A 16,715-nucleotide genomic window follows, 5' to 3' on the forward strand; every position below is an offset into this window, starting at 1 on the left:
AAATATTTTAATTTGTATGTATGTAATGTATACATGCACACACAGTACAACCACACATGTTCACATACATGTTGAATGATCATACCCTGGCCCCATTATTTTATATAAAATCCTGGTTGTGCCACATTACCATAAAGCAGCAGCAGATAGTAAATGTTAGGAGTTGTGAACGGATTAGAAAAAAAGAAAAAGAAATTGACAAACTAGGGGAAGCCAGGAAGAGTGTGCACATCTGGGGGTGCGAGGAAAGCCGAATTCTGAGCATGGTGACAAAGGAGAAGTCTGCTGGCATGCGGTTTATTTTTGTTGAGGCTGGGCAAGGATAACCAGAGACTGCTAGAAGAGGCCTATACATTGTGAAGTTTACAGTCCACACCTGTTAACAGTCACATCTGACATGAACACATTCCTTTTTTTTTTAGGTACTAACACACCATAGTCGGTTCAACCTAAGAAAAAATGTAAGCTCCGTTCACAGAAGTGAAGCGCACCTGCTCTTCACTTGTGAAAGACAGTTGGGCGAGCTGGTTTCTGCTCAAACCTTAGGTACTTTTTCTTGGCTAATGTAAATACTATTTATAATGGGAGTTAAAGGTTCATCATTAGTGCTACTTAGAAAATTGTTTGGCTGAGCAGCAATGCCAGAATCCCTGACGAAATTCCCGACCTAAAACCAGCGACTCTAACGTATGTCTATATATTGGAAAGTCAATTGTCTGAAACGCACAAGAAGTGCTCGACGTCGCAAAAATGACCAAGCGCTATGGGATGGAGCACTTGTGCCAGTTCTCTGTGGTAGGGAGAGCGATATCTGCTGGTGGAGCAGACTTTTTTTTTTTTTTTTTAGGTTGTAACCAACTATAATACTGGCAGCTCTGAATTTTGCCTCAATAATTACGATAATTCGTTTGATTTGTGTTTGTTATTTCAGAATGACTGCACAACAAAAAAAGACAAGGACAACAGAGAAGGCACACCCAGCGCAACTTGGTGTTTGTACTGGGTGTGTCTTTTTCTCTCTTGTCCGTGTCTTTTTTGTTTCCCAGTCGTACTGAAATAACGCATTACTAACTTGCCCAGAATGCTGCTCTCGTTGCGTTTGTTATAGCACTGTTCAGCATTACTTGAATTTGAATGATGAGGACAGCCTGTCTGTGTGTGTATTGCAACGCCGACCCAACTAACAGCACTTTTTTGTTTCCCCCCACTGTGTCGCTTTCCTCTTTGCCGCTGGAACAAAGGTTTGAACTTGGCCGAGTTCCTGCCTTCGCTGGACGAGTTGTTGGAGATGCCGGAGTTGCACGACCTGGGAAACAACCCCACGTTCTCTTTTATGCTTGGCGCCGGCTACGAACACATGCAACGAGTGGCAGCGTGTTAGATCAAGACGTCCAAGATGGCAACACTCGCCTCAGTGTAAAAAAGAACATCATTCATGCCAGACTGCCGTTTTTCAACACCATCTCTTTTTGTTGCCTCTTACCTCCATTTATATTTTTCTTTGTATGTCACGAAATGAAATTTGTACGAAATAAAAACTGTTTTGCTGTTCTTCATGTAACAAATCCAGTGGTCAGCCCTCGTCAGAACTGTACATCGTAGCTCTGGAATTAAATTATATTATTACTTTTTTATGAGAGATGACTGTTTGATTTAAGAGTACGTCGTATTGTATTGCAAGCATGCAGACCCTGGCTTCTAGTTTTCAGGAAAATGGCTGGCTTGTTGAAGTTTCACTGACGCAACCGCTGTTATCCAACCATCATCGGGTGACCTTTGAGTAGCATTTAATAACTCTTTCTTGTCAAATGTATCCACTGATATTTAACGTAACGTTACTGTACTTCACATGAAGTGCTAGATTCTCTGGATGTAACAATAGTCCTCGCTTTTTTATGTGTGTTGTCATAAAGCCAACAAGGCCAAAAAGAAAAAGGAGGCAGCAGGACTTTTTAAATATTGACTCGCGACGGGCTCATCTCTTTACAGCCAACGGTTGGCATTCATGTCTTAGGCTAAATTATTTTTCATAGAGAAAACTTACTGAGAGCACTTGTCAGACAGAAAACATCAGTACTAGTACAAAATAAATGCTATTGAATGAAAACCTTTTTCATTTTTTTAGACACAAAAACATGTGAAGAATGAGAATCTCGTTTGGGCACTTTGCCATGATTACTTTTTTTGCTCACGTTTTTACGATTTTAGACATTTACTTTGTCTAGATTTGTACACTCTGTTTTCTTTGACAGATCTGGTGTGTGATCATAATATGTATCTGGGGTTTAACGTCCCAAAGCCACGCTATGATTATGAGAGACGCGGATCTGGTGCGTGTGTTACTTGTCTCTCAGTAGTAAACAATCTGTGTAAAGCCATGAAATTTGAAAATTCATTTCGTCAGTCATTTGAATAGTTTTCTAGTAACACACCCTAACACTTTCAAATTGCAAAATCAAAATCATGAAATTTGTGCACTGTTTAAAGCACTTCATAACATATACCTCAAGTAGAAAAAAATGGAGGGCTGGGAAAACTTAAAAGTGCTTGTTATGCACGATGAGAGATTTATTTATGAGAGATTTATTTAAATTGTAGTTCCCCAATGGCTATTCACGCTTTCCATTTCTTCAGTAGCTGGTTATCAAGTGGGCCTGGTGCCTCATTAGCCCTTTCCCTACCGAAGACTACCTGAGCTCGTTCACACGGTTTGTACCACTCCCTCCAAAGACGAGCTGGGCACGTCCACCCTGAGACAAGTGTTCGGGGGCACCACAGTTAAGGTACCTTAATTAATTTTGCTATGTTCTCTTTGGCTTCAACAGATGACGCAGTGAAAAACTTTTAAAAGCGCTCAAGATAGGAATTTTGGTCGAGAAAGGACTTGATTCTGGTAACCGAAATTAAAAAATGGCATCCTCCTCTGTGCGCAAGCAGTGTGCGCATGCTGGCAATAGCTTCATTCAGAAAAAACAAAATGCGCTTGTTTGCCGAAGTTTTGTGAAATGAAGAATTTCGGTTCTCCTGCGAGTGTGGCAGCAACTACACATGGAACAGCTTACCCAAATCGTAGGATTCGGACGACAACCGTGTCTCAGCGTGTCGACGTTGGACACCGTTACATGTAAACGAACCCCCACCAGCGCGTCCAAGGTTTGTTTTCACGGACTCTCTTGTCCCTGCACTTTATTTTTCGATTTCAGAGACATTTTCTGCACCGAAGACTGGAGAGGTTAGGGCACTTTCGGTGGTGTAGTGCAGTGAAGCCAGTCCTCTACATATTAAAAAAAAAAAATTTGCATGTATCATGCAAATAAAGTGCCTTTGAATAATTTTTTTACTTGTTTCAAGACACAAAATGAAATAGTCAAATTTTTAGAAAATTTGTATTTTTCTATCATTCTTGGCCGAAGAAATCAGTGGTAGGGAAAGAGTTAATGAACCTGGAGTCACTTGCTTCACTCACGCTATCTGTCATTTGAAATGGTGCATTTCTCGCACATTTTTTTTTATTAAGTGCCACTATGGGTATCAAACGGAATGTCAAGTCTGAACATTCTTGCCCACATCACTTTCATTGAAAGCCACTTCTGCGTTGTATAGCATTGCAACTTCTCATTTCCTTCATGCTGAACTGATTTCTCCTAACACGCAACAGAAGTTTTAAGGTCTTCCACACATCTGCTGAATGCGACATTTCTTGGCAGTCTTTCCACCTCGGCAATATTAGCGTCATTTTCTTTCTTCGACAACCACCTGTGCCATGCATGTTCTTTGGTAATCACTCAAGATGGGGAGACTGCGAGGTAATGGAGCGGAAACGGCTGCTATTTCTGTCTGGCTAGAGTCCATCATCCAGTAGTTCAAATGGAAGTTGGGCCATTTTCTTAAACTTCGTTGTAGTGTGGCAAAGGACACAGACACCAGAAAGAAACGTACTACAACACGCAGCGCTTGGAGCACTTCAATGCAGTGGGCTGTATCAAGTCGCATGACAAACACGCTAACAATTGCACAACAGCTGGTCATCTGTGCTACGATTAAAAACAGTGGAAGGGCATAATCAGACGTCTTGTACGTAGCGTCAGGACATACAATGTTGCTACTGTATTCAGTCATGAGTTCTCTCATGAACTCGCTTTAATAACAGAAAACGAGGGTGCTACGAGCTGTTGTACCACGATCTCTAGAACATCGCTCTCTGCCTGCTCTTTGGGAGCTGTTTGGTCGCGCTCTTGAGAACTGGTTGAATAGGCTCTAAAGAAACACTCTTTTGTTGGTGCCTTCTCACAGAGCTCTTCCATATATTTCGCAATGTTTTCCTGGTTGACGCACCCAGATGGAGAAGTCCCTTTTTCAGCTGGATTATTGGACATCTCCGGCTGGAAAGATTTATGGTTTGGTAATTCAGCCATACAGCACTTTAATTTAGCTCGAAGTTGATGGATATCCAGCTGGAATATGGCTGAATTCCAGCCAGCAACTGAAAATCTTCCTGGCAGGCATGAGCGTCGGCAGGATTTTGTCTTGGGGGGTGCAAGCCTGTGTTGCATCACGGCTGGGAGAGGGGGAGAGCGCTGGTGTAGCTTGGGTGGGGGCAAGTGCTGGTGTGGCTTGAGGGGGGCAAGTGCCCCTTTTGCACCCCCCTGCCGACGCCCATGCTGGCAGGTAAGATTTTCTGTTCAATAATCCAGCTGGAAATGGAACTTTTTCATTGTGGCAACATAGCCGGCCTTTGCGAAGTGTTCGCTGGATACGATTTACGAGAGCCTTCTTCGTTTAGAAAAGATCTCCCCTATATAGTCAGCGGGGAATTTTCCGTATCTATAAACAAGACATCCTGAATCTACAAGTCTACAATTTCAGTTTTCCATAGACTGCACTGAAATAACTGCCTGCTGAACAAGCTCAACTATTTTTTTTTTATATTTCCAGCTTCACATGCTGTGCATGTGCTGCATAGCGAGCATCAAGGTGGTGATTGCGGTGACTTGATGTAAGGCGTTTCTACTGAAGCACAAGTTTCAAACAGGAGCTGGCTTCTTCTGACAGCATGCAACGCAGTCCTCGTACTGCGTTGCATTTGGCAAAAGTGTAAGTGAATTCAGGAAATTTGGCTATTTTATGAAATAAAATAATCTACAAATATTAGAACTGTCTTTAACGTTCCCTCTCTCGCTTCAAGCAATGAATGTACGCATCATGAAGGTAAAAACAGTGAAGGTAAGGCAGCTGTATGGGTCATACACAAACCAAGTGCGTGTCAAGAATTGCGTATTGTTAAAAGTAATGTATAAAAAGCGCATGCTGTGTTTGTTTTTGCGCGCGCCATAGGAGTGGTAGAAGCGCCGCGGGAAGGGGTGACGTAGAGTCACATGATACGCAATCCGCGGTGTCCGTGTCCGCGGGCTTACCTCGATTTGAGCGAGGCATTGTTTGGAACGTGAGTGAGCGCTGCAGTGTGAACAACAGGAACAATGCCAGCTCAACTACAGTAGCTCAACTAATATTTGGAAGAGAATTCCGCGCTAACCTGCGAAACCTGCTTCCTGGCACAGCCAAAAGCAGCCGGACATCACATTTTCAACTAGGCCAAGCAGTGTTTGCTCGCAACTTCAGAGCGGGTGCCCGCTTGATTCCCAGAATCGTGGATAGTTGAGACAAGTCTGGGAGAACTTGGACGGTACAGCAATCGTCTCTGTCGGAGATTTCCAAACAGCACTGAGAGTCACCGCTAGCAACGCGCATGATGGATACACCGGCGCTGCCGCAAAGCGCTACCGTCGGAACGCAGCGACAGCACGGAACAGTTGTCCTCAAATAGACGTTCACCCCCACTGGGAAGCGTCAAACTCGCATCGGGCATTGTGCAAGCCATGTGGGAAATGGGAAATGTTGCATAAACAGCCAAAAGGAACAGCGTAAGACGCGTTGAGAACATGAAAAGGACTAGAGCGCGTGGTAGCCATGCGGAGCTACTTGACAGCTTACGAGCAACGCATCAAGCCCAGCTTCATCAAGTGTCGTCGGATGTGAGGAGGCTGCGCAAACCGCGCGAGTGTGTGACCGATGCGGAGATACGGTGGACCCTGCAAATGGTAACATCGCGCCATTAATTATTCCTAGAACTATGGTGACCACCTTCGCTACCAGCGAAATGCAGTTTTCTCTTGCAATATTTTTCCATCTCTAAAACAGAGACATGGAGTCACTGATACAAGCTGAAGCTAAAATACATAACTTGTAAACAAAAATATGAAAGCATAGCAGTTTTGCTACTCAAAAAATAGTCACTCGCAAAACAACTGCGATTTAGTTTCCACGTATTAGTGTACTATAATTATTAAAATGAACAGTGCCCATGGAAGGAAACACATAATTTAGGGCTCAGTAATACTGAGTAATACACATACTAGTTTACATATTGTGTCTCTCGACACTCGGCTACTTGTGAACCCCCCTCCCCCTCTTTATCACATTCACGTCTCTGTAATGTACGAAGTAACTTCACATAAGTATCTTGGTGTTCACATAACTGCTAACCGTTCTTGGCACACCCACATTAACTACACCGTTAATGATGCTAACTGCACATTAGGTTACTTGCATCGTAACTTCTCAAAGGCACCACCAACTCTTAAATAAACATTATGTAAAACTCTTCTAAGGTTTCAGCTTGAAATTGCGTGTGCTTTGTAGGATACAACTAAAGAATTTCTTATTCATCACTTAAGAGTCGGTGCAAAACTGTAGTGCATGTTTCATTTTATCCAATAATTTTTGCTTTTACTGTGTATCATCTGTGAGGCACACTCTGCAACTTCCTAATCTTTCTCTCTGCAGGAAAGTGTCTCCTTTATCGTTATTTCTTAACATTATTCATAATCCACACCTTAAAAATGAACTTATTAGTGTGCCATCTTAGCTGTCTTGGTCGTTCTAATCACCATCATAAAAATGAAAGTGCGTTTTGTCGGACTAACTTTCTTTTTTCCAATTCTTTCATGCCGAAGGCGGCCAAAGAACGGAACCACCTGCCAGCCTCCATCATCACCACTCTTAAGTGTTTCTGCATTTAGTTCTGCCGTTAAAGGTTATTGTTTGAATTAGCCGTTAATAAATATGCATTGTTTTGTTTTGACTACCACTCCCTTCTGTTACACCTTTTGGTATTGAAGGTATTGAAATAAATAAGTGAGTACTCTTGTTTCCTCTGCTTTTAGTTCATGTCACATTGGCGTAAAACGGACTTGTACATTTACATCAGAGCCAACATCATGTTTAGTGGCCAGATTCATGGTGACATGATGCCGTTAACTCCAGCAATCGCGCATGCCAGTTGTTACACTTGATGTTTTGAACTCTTGTTTTATTCCATGCAGTTGTACGTGAACAGTTATCCAGCAGCAACAACCTGTTGAGCCTTGCTATGTGGGCTTTGGATTTTAGGCAGAGATGTGAAGCATGTATATTTTAATGTGGTTTCATAAAATGGCTCTGTAAAAGGTGCAACGTTAGGGCAAACATGATAACCACAGAAACTATTTTACTTGGATTTATCCAGTAAATGCTTGCTAAATAACTAATAAGCATGAAAACGCAAACTAGTTGTAATACCGTGGCTAGCTCAGAATTGAAATGCATTCCATAGAGTAGCAATATTTTTTTGGCTTGATAGTTACTGCTTGTCATATTTTGTTCCCCTCTTTCTTCCTCTAGGTGAATGTCACCAAGTATCAACAAATTCTGAGGACAGTGTTGGACTGAGAACGTTATATTGTGAACTGCTGCTGTCTTCTTTTCATTGACTATGTCTTGTTGATTTTTGTTCATGGCTCTACTTCTGAATTACCTTACAACTTTTCAACAGATACTTTGTGTGCTTTCCCTTCTGCATAATATGATTTCTTTTTCTGTGGTACTCATGTATTTGTTCTCTCTAGGTTCTAGCATGATCACTTATTGGAGCCTCTTTATAATTACATTGTTGTGTAGGTGCTCTGAGAGAGTAGAGTTGATTGCACTTGAAAATTTATGTATCGCAAGCATTATTTACCAATAATACAAGCTTGTGAAAGAAAAAAAAATCACTGAAAAGCAGTTTTTGATTCCACTACTATATTTAAAATGCTGCCTTCTTATTCTTTTCTTTGCTTGGACGTATTTTGTGTCCTGTGGCATAGGCATCCCCCTGCACTTTTAATCTTAGCACTGAAGAAATGTGTATTACATCAGTTGTTCTACTTTGTCTTGTTCAGACTAGCATTTATTTTGGTGTACGGTGTTTTTAAGGCATGCTTATACGTCTATCAAAAAAAGTTAGAATAGTATAGCAAGACTAGAAGGCGAGTGATTATGTTGAATCCATCTTCTTGGTTGCGCCTGTCCGTGTCTGTTTCGTCTTTTGTCTAAGAAAATTTTTTTCACGCAAGAAGTAGTAGAGCATAGAGTACCAACTAGCTTGAACCTACACCTTCTTAGTAACAGTATGCCAGTATTTCACTAACATGATCTTTTAGCAATCACATATGTGTATGTCGAACAAATATAAATGTTGACCATCTGTGCTCTGTTTCTGAAGTTGCCATCAAGCCTTTTTAATTGATGAAATTTTGCCAGTCAACTTTAGTCTGATTTCATTTCTTTGATATTCCACCACTATGGCTGCCGTGGTTGCATCGCAACGGGTGTGAAGTACAAAAAAAAAATAAATGTGTGCTTGCATTCAGGAACACTTTAAAGAACCTGACATGGTTCTAAGTTAATTCACTTTTTCTTGCTACTGCATGACTCATAATCACAGAGTGTTGTTGCTGCATCGAACTGTAGAATTCAAATTCTTTTTTTTTTTTTTCAAAGGAAAAATGATACTTCAGCAATTTGTCCTGTTTTCTTTGTGCAGCTTCGGGGCCTATCATCGATCCAGTGACTACAGATGCCAAGAAGTCTCGTCGGGAACGCCGTCACCAGTGTAACTTCTGCGACTATAAGAGCGATAATTTCTCGCATCTGACACAACACATCAGGGTTCACACAGGCGAGCGGCCGTTTCAGTGCCATTTCTGCCCTCAGAGCTTCAAACAAAAGCCTCCGTTGTACGATCACCTGCGCGTTCACACGGGCGAGCGGCCGTTCAAATGCCACCAGTGCCCTCAGAGCTTCAAAAGAAGGCACGCGTTGACTGTTCACCTGCGCACCCACACGGGTGACCGGCCATATAAATGCCACCATTGCTCCCAAAGCTTCTCCCAAATGGGCACATTGAACAATCACCTGCGCATCCACACTGGTCATAAATGTCAGATGTGCCCTCAGATCTTCTCCAAGAAGGCCGAACTGAAGATGCACATGCGCGTCCACGGAGGCGAGCTGCCGTGTCAAAGCTCTTCATTGCCTCCAGATGGTTAAACAGCGTGGAAGCCTGAAAAAAAAAATGAAACCGTCAGGCCTGTGCGAAACATGCAGCACTGTCACGGTGTAGGCTGGAGGAGCAGCCTTCATAGAGCTCGTTGTAAGCTCTCTTAAGGCACCTACTGCTAGTATGGTTGCGAGACACCCATTACTGGATAAAAAATCACATATCGTGAAATAGCAAAGTACTCATTATGCGCCTTTAGCCCTTTCACTGTTGGGCGTTTCTGGCCGTGACGCACTGCACCCCAGTGTCGGTTTGGTTTCGGGAATATCAGGGAAGTTTGAAACACAGAGAAATGGCACGTTCTGAAGTTAACGTGACAGATAGGGATGGAAAGGGGATACAACAACCTCGTTTACTGCTGATAGCAGCAAGCGAGGCCGCACTGAGCTAGTGAAAGCAACGATCGAGTTATGTTTCTGTCTATTGGAGAGACAACGGCCCACGCCCCTGAACTTTACGAGTACCGTAACAGACACGCTAATAGAATACAAAAAAAAAAAGAGAAAAACCCTGAAAATCTGCGGCAGGTGGCAGAACATGTGCCGTAGTCGCATGAGTGCCGCACGGTCGCTCAGCCCGAGAGAGTAGCGCGCTTGGAACGACCATACCACCCAGCAAAGAAGGGTGGGCGCGTTCACACACTACCCTTCAATACACGTATCAGCACAGCGAAGGGCAAAAATACGTGCTTCTAGAAGGAGTCGACAGATGGCGCAACCAGCAGAATCGCGCTAGGGTCCCTTGATGCGCGTTTTGTCCGCTTTAGGGTGAGGACATCTGCGGCGTCTACTGTGGCGTGGCTGCCATATTTGAGCCCACGGCGTCTTACCAGCGTCTCACCGCTCTACAGCGGCTGCGCTGAGAGGCTCGAGACGTGGGGCAAGAAATGGCATCGCGGTGGCATCAGCCCCTTAAAAGAATGACAACATCCTAAGGGGAGCGCACACATCGAGGCACAGTAAATCACGCTAAAGTATGTTAGCTTTGCTCTTCCGCACGAATTTTTGAACATACATTGGAGAACGTCAGTGGCACTGTGGGGAGGAAACACAAAAATGTACCGTTACGTCAGTGACAGTTTAAGGGTGCAAAAGGGTCAAGGCAACATGTGCACCTACGTAGCTGCGCACCTTGTTGTTGATGTAGCAGATGATGATCAGGATGAGGAATTTTGGCTGAAACCTTTTTAACGGGTGGGAAGCTTTAAACCACCCACTCGTTACACAGTTCACATGGTGTGACACCTGGTACGGTTCTACTCTTCTGCCACTCAATATTACACCTGCTAACACGATTCCTTGCCATATGTGATGCTTGCATAGGGTCTTTTTCGAAAAAAATTTCAAGCATCATCTCGAGCACTGGCGTGGCTCTGTGGTAGAACAGTTGCTTGCCACGCAGTATGCTTGGGTTCGAATCCGCCTCGAACCCTGTTTTTTTTTCTCAGTGTGTGACAGCTGCGATGGACAACTATGGACAACAGCGGGCGTTGTGAGCTCATAACAGCTCTCGCTGTAAAAACAGCTGAGTCAGCATGAGCGTCGATGACCTATTCCATGCAAATTCTGCTGTTTGAGCTTTTTTCTTTTTTGAAAGGCACAATTGACCAGTTGTTCCAGAGCACTGTGGGCATGCTGAGTTACCCTGGACACCAGCTAAGCTGTGGTTCTTTTAATGAAAGCAGGGCTTCATTATTGTTACTAGAACATCATTATGCACGCAGTGAAATGCATTGAGAATGTTTCAGTATTTTTTAGTGATTCTTTACAGTGTCCTTAGCTGACCAGTCGAGTATTCCATACAATTTAAGCTCAGTGAAAACTAATGTATTCAGACTGATGAGTGACCACATCTCTGTATTGTAAAATTTAAATACTTTGTACAAACCACTCACTTGAACAGGCATGAAGAGATAGCACCACGATACCACCCATAGGTCACCAGCTGTGTATTTTGTAATAATTTTGAGAGTCTGAATTGAGAATTTGCATGTGTGCTTCATGCTTTGTTTTGTAACGATTTGTCACAAGGCCAAATAAATTCCCTTGTTTTACTATGCATTCTTCGTATTTCAATGCATGCACTCAGAGTTTATCAAGTGATTAGCATTTTAATGGATTTGTAGTGGTGGCGCTAATATGTTTGATCATTTGTTATTGGTATAGAATGCAATTTCACTGATCTATTTTCTCCAGTAATAATCAGCATAAGAAATGCTGTGGTCCAGCTAGCTTTTTTTGCACACTATTAACTAACCGTACTTTGGTTGTCATGCTTGTTCCAGGGTGTAAGAGGCACTGTTCTTAAGCAATAAGACGCAGGACCATTTGACCACCGTAAACCCAGAGACTCGGTTGGACAGCATTTTAATCTCTGCAGCACTATTTGTCTTACCGTAGGTTTTGTCGGGGTAAAAGTGTTACTGCGGCGCAGGTCACTTGTCTTATTTGTTTATGAAGTGAGGGCAACAATTGTATAAACTTAACCTTTTTTAAAATATAGCCTCCTTGTAAATTTTTCTTTTGTTTTCATTACGGGTCATTTCTTTTAAGCACAATGGCGAGCTTGTTGGTTGCAATTCATGATAATGTACTGCAGGGTGGCTGGATGGGAATGAAGAATAATTCAAGTGCGAGCTTTACTACACCGAACTGTCCACAGGAACGTAAGGTATCGTACATAAAGGTTTCAGCTGTCGCCGAATATTTTTTTAAAGTTTTGCGCACTTTAAAGAAAGGCTAATAAAAAATTTAACATGACAGTTAGCATTGACTAAATATTCCTTTTCTGAACAAGCGCTACAACTTTTGTATTGAATTTTTGCTAGACATACCATTTTAAATAGTAAATAATCAGTCTTTGTTAATTGCCCAGCTTGGCTGATTGTAAAAAATATGAAATGCTGCATAAGGATCAGAACAATACAGGGCCAATTCGACGCGTGTAGTGCATGTGTTTATTTTATTAATACTTGGCAAAAGTTACCTGAAACACCCTGTATAAGACCCCTTTCGTAAGAAACGAGTTCAATATTAGCAGATCCCGCAGGGGTGCTTTCAGTCTGCAGTCGTTTCGTGTGTTGTGAGACCACGGACCGAAGCACTTGGGGGTCAGACACCCCCATACCTATCTTTTATTGCGATAGCAATGATACGAACACTCTCAGCATGTTTTTGTCACCACCATCGGCGTCGATGCCGCCGTGATGCACAGCTGGGCGAAGTTAGGCGCGCTTATCTCTTCAGGGATCAGCGGACATTTTATACGTTTGTAAGTCCTTCTCTCGCCGCTTGGTTTTTGATGGAGTGATAGATAGCCCGAAGGTCAAAACAGCTTCATTCGTAGCAGCAAACTTGCAAGTAGAAAAATATTCTATATGCAGGAGCTTAAGAAACATTGTTATTTAGGTGAAGGCCTTGGATGCTTCATCTAACACGAAACGTGACTGTTGGCGGCAGCGTCAACGTAAAGTGATGCAAAAAATCGTGTGATCATGTCATCATTACATCACAGATTGACAAAATTTGTGACATCATCACATGACATCGTCACTTGTTCAAAGGTGGGCTGATCACATAGGCAGTGCAAAACCATGGGAGGTGCAGACAGCTTTCAACATCTTTGATCCCGGAGGCAGTGCAAAGCTACGTCAGGTGCAGAAAGCTTTCAGAAGAGGGGGGGGGGGATTAATACAATTGATTGAGAGAAAAGGAAGAAGAACATGACTTTTGCCTTCGAGTCATCTTGAGTGAATGCGCAAACGACCATATGACCTTTATTTGTTCTAGGCGATCCTGTGACGTAGAACTGTTAACGTCATCATCAGCCTGTCTTGATGTCCACTGCAAAACGAAGGCCTCTCCCAATGACCTCCAACCCACCCTGTCCTGCACGAGCAGATTCCCTTTTATACCTCCAAATTTCTTGATTTCGTCGCTCCACCTAACCCTTCGCCGTCCACGGCCTCACTTCTCATCTCGTGGTATCCATTCCGATGTTCTAGCTGACCACCTGTTGTCTGTCCCGATAACGTGACCTGCCCGTGTCAGCAGGGCCTGTAATAATTGCTGGCGCTTGCGAGCAGACCTCATAGCAAATGGGAAGATGCACATCCACTGTAATTAAATGTCCCAGGCTATTTTTTACTGCACCAAACACATAACGAGGGCAGACTTGTAGAATTAGTAATCACGTATTACAGACTAATATTGTCACTCTGTTGTGACAGTGAAAAGTAGAGCTGACCAAAATGTTAATAAAGCTTGAAACTATTGGGTAGGCTTGCTCCCTGAAGATACAAGCAACAGCACAAGCAGAACTACACTGGTGAGCACATTCACCCGGTTGTTGAAATCTGATCTCTAAAAACTCGACAGCTCTTCTGACCTGTGTTGTTCATTCCAAGGCAAGCAATGGTGTTCACGAAAGTTCTAATATGTACTGGCTACAAGACTGCTCATCGACTGCATCGTCGAAAGTTCTGTACGAAATGAGCATATGCTTCATGTCCGTCAAGTTGGATTCCCAGTGTAGCATGGAGCAATGTTTGATTCGTATTTTTACCACATGATAAGGCATAGTGAGTATAGTCCCGTGGACGGTGCATGGAAAAGATAGGTTCAAATCTGCTCTCTCTTGTACCAAATACAGTCTCTTTTTTTCCTTCATTTTATATTGTTTATCAAACGATTTGTTAAACCTACTGACCAGACATCTTGTGCTCAAAATAGCAGATTGCGTCAAAGGACATTGCTCCGTGTACCTGAATGTAGAATGCTCAGAGAAGGAACGAAATCAGTTTAGGGTGAAGTATAATGCTTGTTCTCTCGTTTTCATCGGCTTTAATTTGGTTCACATCTGTCTAGTATTCGCTTGTGGACTTGTATCGGAGCCATTATCACATTCAGTGGCCAGATTCGTAGCAACATGACGTGTTTATCTTGAGCACTTGTACATACCAGATGTTATGCTTTACGTTTTGATGTTGTGTATTCTTCTGTGGGCACTGTAGATCAACGGTGCCATGGCAACACCTTGCCTTGTAACCTTTAATTGTAACCTGTGTTTTAATTTTTAACCATAGATGTGCAGCACAACACTAAATTGTAATTTCAGTACAAAGCCCTGAGGAAGTGGATTGTATGATATACACGAAAGCTTTGTTACAGAGATTTATAGAGTAAATGCTCGCGAAGTAAATGTTCAATATAAAAGCACGACTAGCCATGGTAACATTGCCAGCTGAAAATTCAAATGCGGTTCAAGAATGTGCTTCATGTAATACCAGTTTTTATAGGCCTGTTTTGCTTATGATTTTATTCACTGTTGGTAATATTTTGTTCCATCTTTCCCTGTTTAGGTGCATGTCATCAAATATTAAAGGACTGGAAAAAGAGCATCATACATGAACCCCTGCTGTCTACCTGTCATCGATATATGTCATGTTACTGTTTGACAATGCCTGTATTTTGCAATTATCTTGCATCTTTGTAATTGCTACTTTGAGTGCTTTGCTGTCACGCAATGTGATTTCATCTTTTTCTGTTATGCTGATGTATTTTTTCTCCCTAGGTTTTAGCATGTCCTCTTTATAATTACTTTCATGTTTAAATGATCCAAGTGAGTCAAATGATTGCTCTTGAAAGTTTATGTGCAGCAAGCATTAGTATTTGTTATTGTTGCAAGTGCTGAAAAGAAAAGGAATTATCACTCAGAAATGATCTTTGATCCTACTTCATATTTTTTCGATTCTGCCTTTTTATAGTTTTCTCTGCTTTGTCATATTTTTCATGTCGCCATGTACCCCTGCACTTTCAGCTTTAGGGCTGCAGAAACAAGAATTGGTAGCACTTTTTCTGTTGTCCTACTTTATGTACTCTTGCGCTTTTTTTGAGAATGACGCACTTGTGCGAACGCCTCTGACTTGTGGTGAAATCCCGCACGCTGCAGTGAATTCACTGCATCTCTTCTCTCTCTCTTTCTTTTTTTTTTCTCTTCCCCCCTCTCTATTTCTCATCTTTCTATGCGCCTTCCCCGATCCCCCAGTGTAGGGTAGCCAACCGGAAGTGTTTCTGGTTAGTCTTCCTGCCTTCTCCTTTTTTGTTTCCTTCCTTAACTCCTTCCTACTTTATGTTCAGAGTTGTGTACATTGTAGTATGCCGTCTTTTAGGGCATGCCTACATGTGTGAAAGCACGTCAAGCGGTATTACGATGTTGCAGCTGGACAGGATGGAAGAGATTTTGTCAAATACATCTTCTTAGTGACAATATGCCTGTGTTCCATTAACGTCATCAGCCATCGCACATGTGGGTGTCGAACAAATGTGAAGGTTTGGCCAGCTGTACTCTGTTTATGAAGTTTCCGTAAAGCCTTTATCATCGAGGAAGTTGTGACAATCAACATTAGTCTCATTTAATTTCTTTGGTATTCTATAACTATGGCTACTCTGGCTGGATCGTAATAGGGGTGAAATACAAAAACACTCGTGTACTTGCATTTAGGACCACTTATTTATGACCGACATGGTTCTAAATTCATTCAAATTCATCTGCTAAGGCATGACTCGTAATCACAGATTGGTGTTGCTGTGTCGAACAATAGAATTTAAATTCATTTTCTTTTCTAAGGAAAAGCGATACTCGAGCAACTTGTCTTGTTTTTTTTTTTTTTTTTTGTGCAGATTCGGGGTCCTTCGTCCTTCCGGCAACTGTGGATGCCAAGAAGTATCCTCGGCGACGCCACCACCAGTGTAACTTCTGCGACTATAAGAGTAAATATGTGTCGCATCTGAAACGACACATTCGGGTTCATACAGATGAGCGGCCATTTCACTGCCATTTGTGCCCTCAGAGCTTTAAATGTAGGTACGTGTTGAATGTTCACCTGCGCACCCACACCGGCGAGCGGCCATATAAGTGCGAGCTGTGCTCCCAGCGGTTCTCCCAGTTGGGCACACTGAGTAATCACCTGCGCATCCACTCCGGTGGGCGGCCGCACAAATGTCGCCTGTGCCCTCAGAGCTTCGCCAAAAAGACCGAACTGAAGGAGCACATGTACATCCACAGAGGCGAGCTGCCGTATCAGCCGTAGGCGAGCTGCCGTATCATTGCCCCCAGATGTTTAAACAGCATGAAATCCTAATAAAAATTTAGGAGCCCTTTCCTTATTGGGAAAATGAGGGCAAGCAAAGCTTGGCGTCTGCATACTTGACCTACTACTACTTTCTTTCTTTCTTTATATTGCACTGCACAATGCTCCCTCCTAACTTCTTTCCTCCATGTTGGGAATTGGACCTTC

The 16,715-nt window shown here is 42.7% G+C and overlaps 2 protein-coding genes across 2 annotated transcripts in view; both read left to right on the forward strand.

Annotated features, from left to right (window-relative positions):
- The window catches only part of LOC119374376 (nuclear pore complex protein Nup133), a 42,661-nt gene extending 41,275 nt beyond the window's left edge, over positions 1-1,386 (forward strand). Inside the window, exon 31 of the mRNA XM_037644468.2 lies at positions 1,242-1,386. Coding sequence (XP_037500396.1) covers positions 1,242-1,381 — 140 coding nt within the window. The 3' untranslated portion in view covers positions 1,382-1,386. The remainder of the gene's footprint in view (positions 1-1,241) is intronic.
- A 7,866-nt stretch (positions 1,387-9,252) lies between these two features.
- On the forward strand, positions 9,253-16,508 carry LOC119373568 (zinc finger protein 64-like). The gene is made up of 2 exons (XM_049411140.1): positions 9,253-9,364; positions 16,099-16,508. The coding sequence occupies exons 1-2, from the start codon at positions 9,253-9,255 to the stop codon at positions 16,506-16,508; spliced, it is 522 nt and encodes a 173-aa protein (XP_049267097.1).
- Positions 16,509-16,715: the final 207 nt, after the last annotated feature.

This window comes from Rhipicephalus sanguineus, chromosome 11 (genome assembly GCF_013339695.2).
Source record: "Rhipicephalus sanguineus isolate Rsan-2018 chromosome 11, BIME_Rsan_1.4, whole genome shotgun sequence".
Classification (NCBI taxonomy): domain Eukaryota; kingdom Metazoa; phylum Arthropoda; class Arachnida; order Ixodida; family Ixodidae; genus Rhipicephalus; species Rhipicephalus sanguineus.

Excerpts from the sequence above, each read along its gene's own strand:
- LOC119373568 (XM_049411140.1), top strand. The coding sequence starts at position 9,253 with ATGGGCACATTGAACAATCACCTGCGCATCCACACTGGTCATAAATGT. Across the intron at positions 9,365-16,098 it reads GCACATGCGCGTCCACGGAG|ATTCGGGGTCCTTCGTCCTT; the intron begins GCGAGCTGCCGT and ends TTTTTTGTGCAG.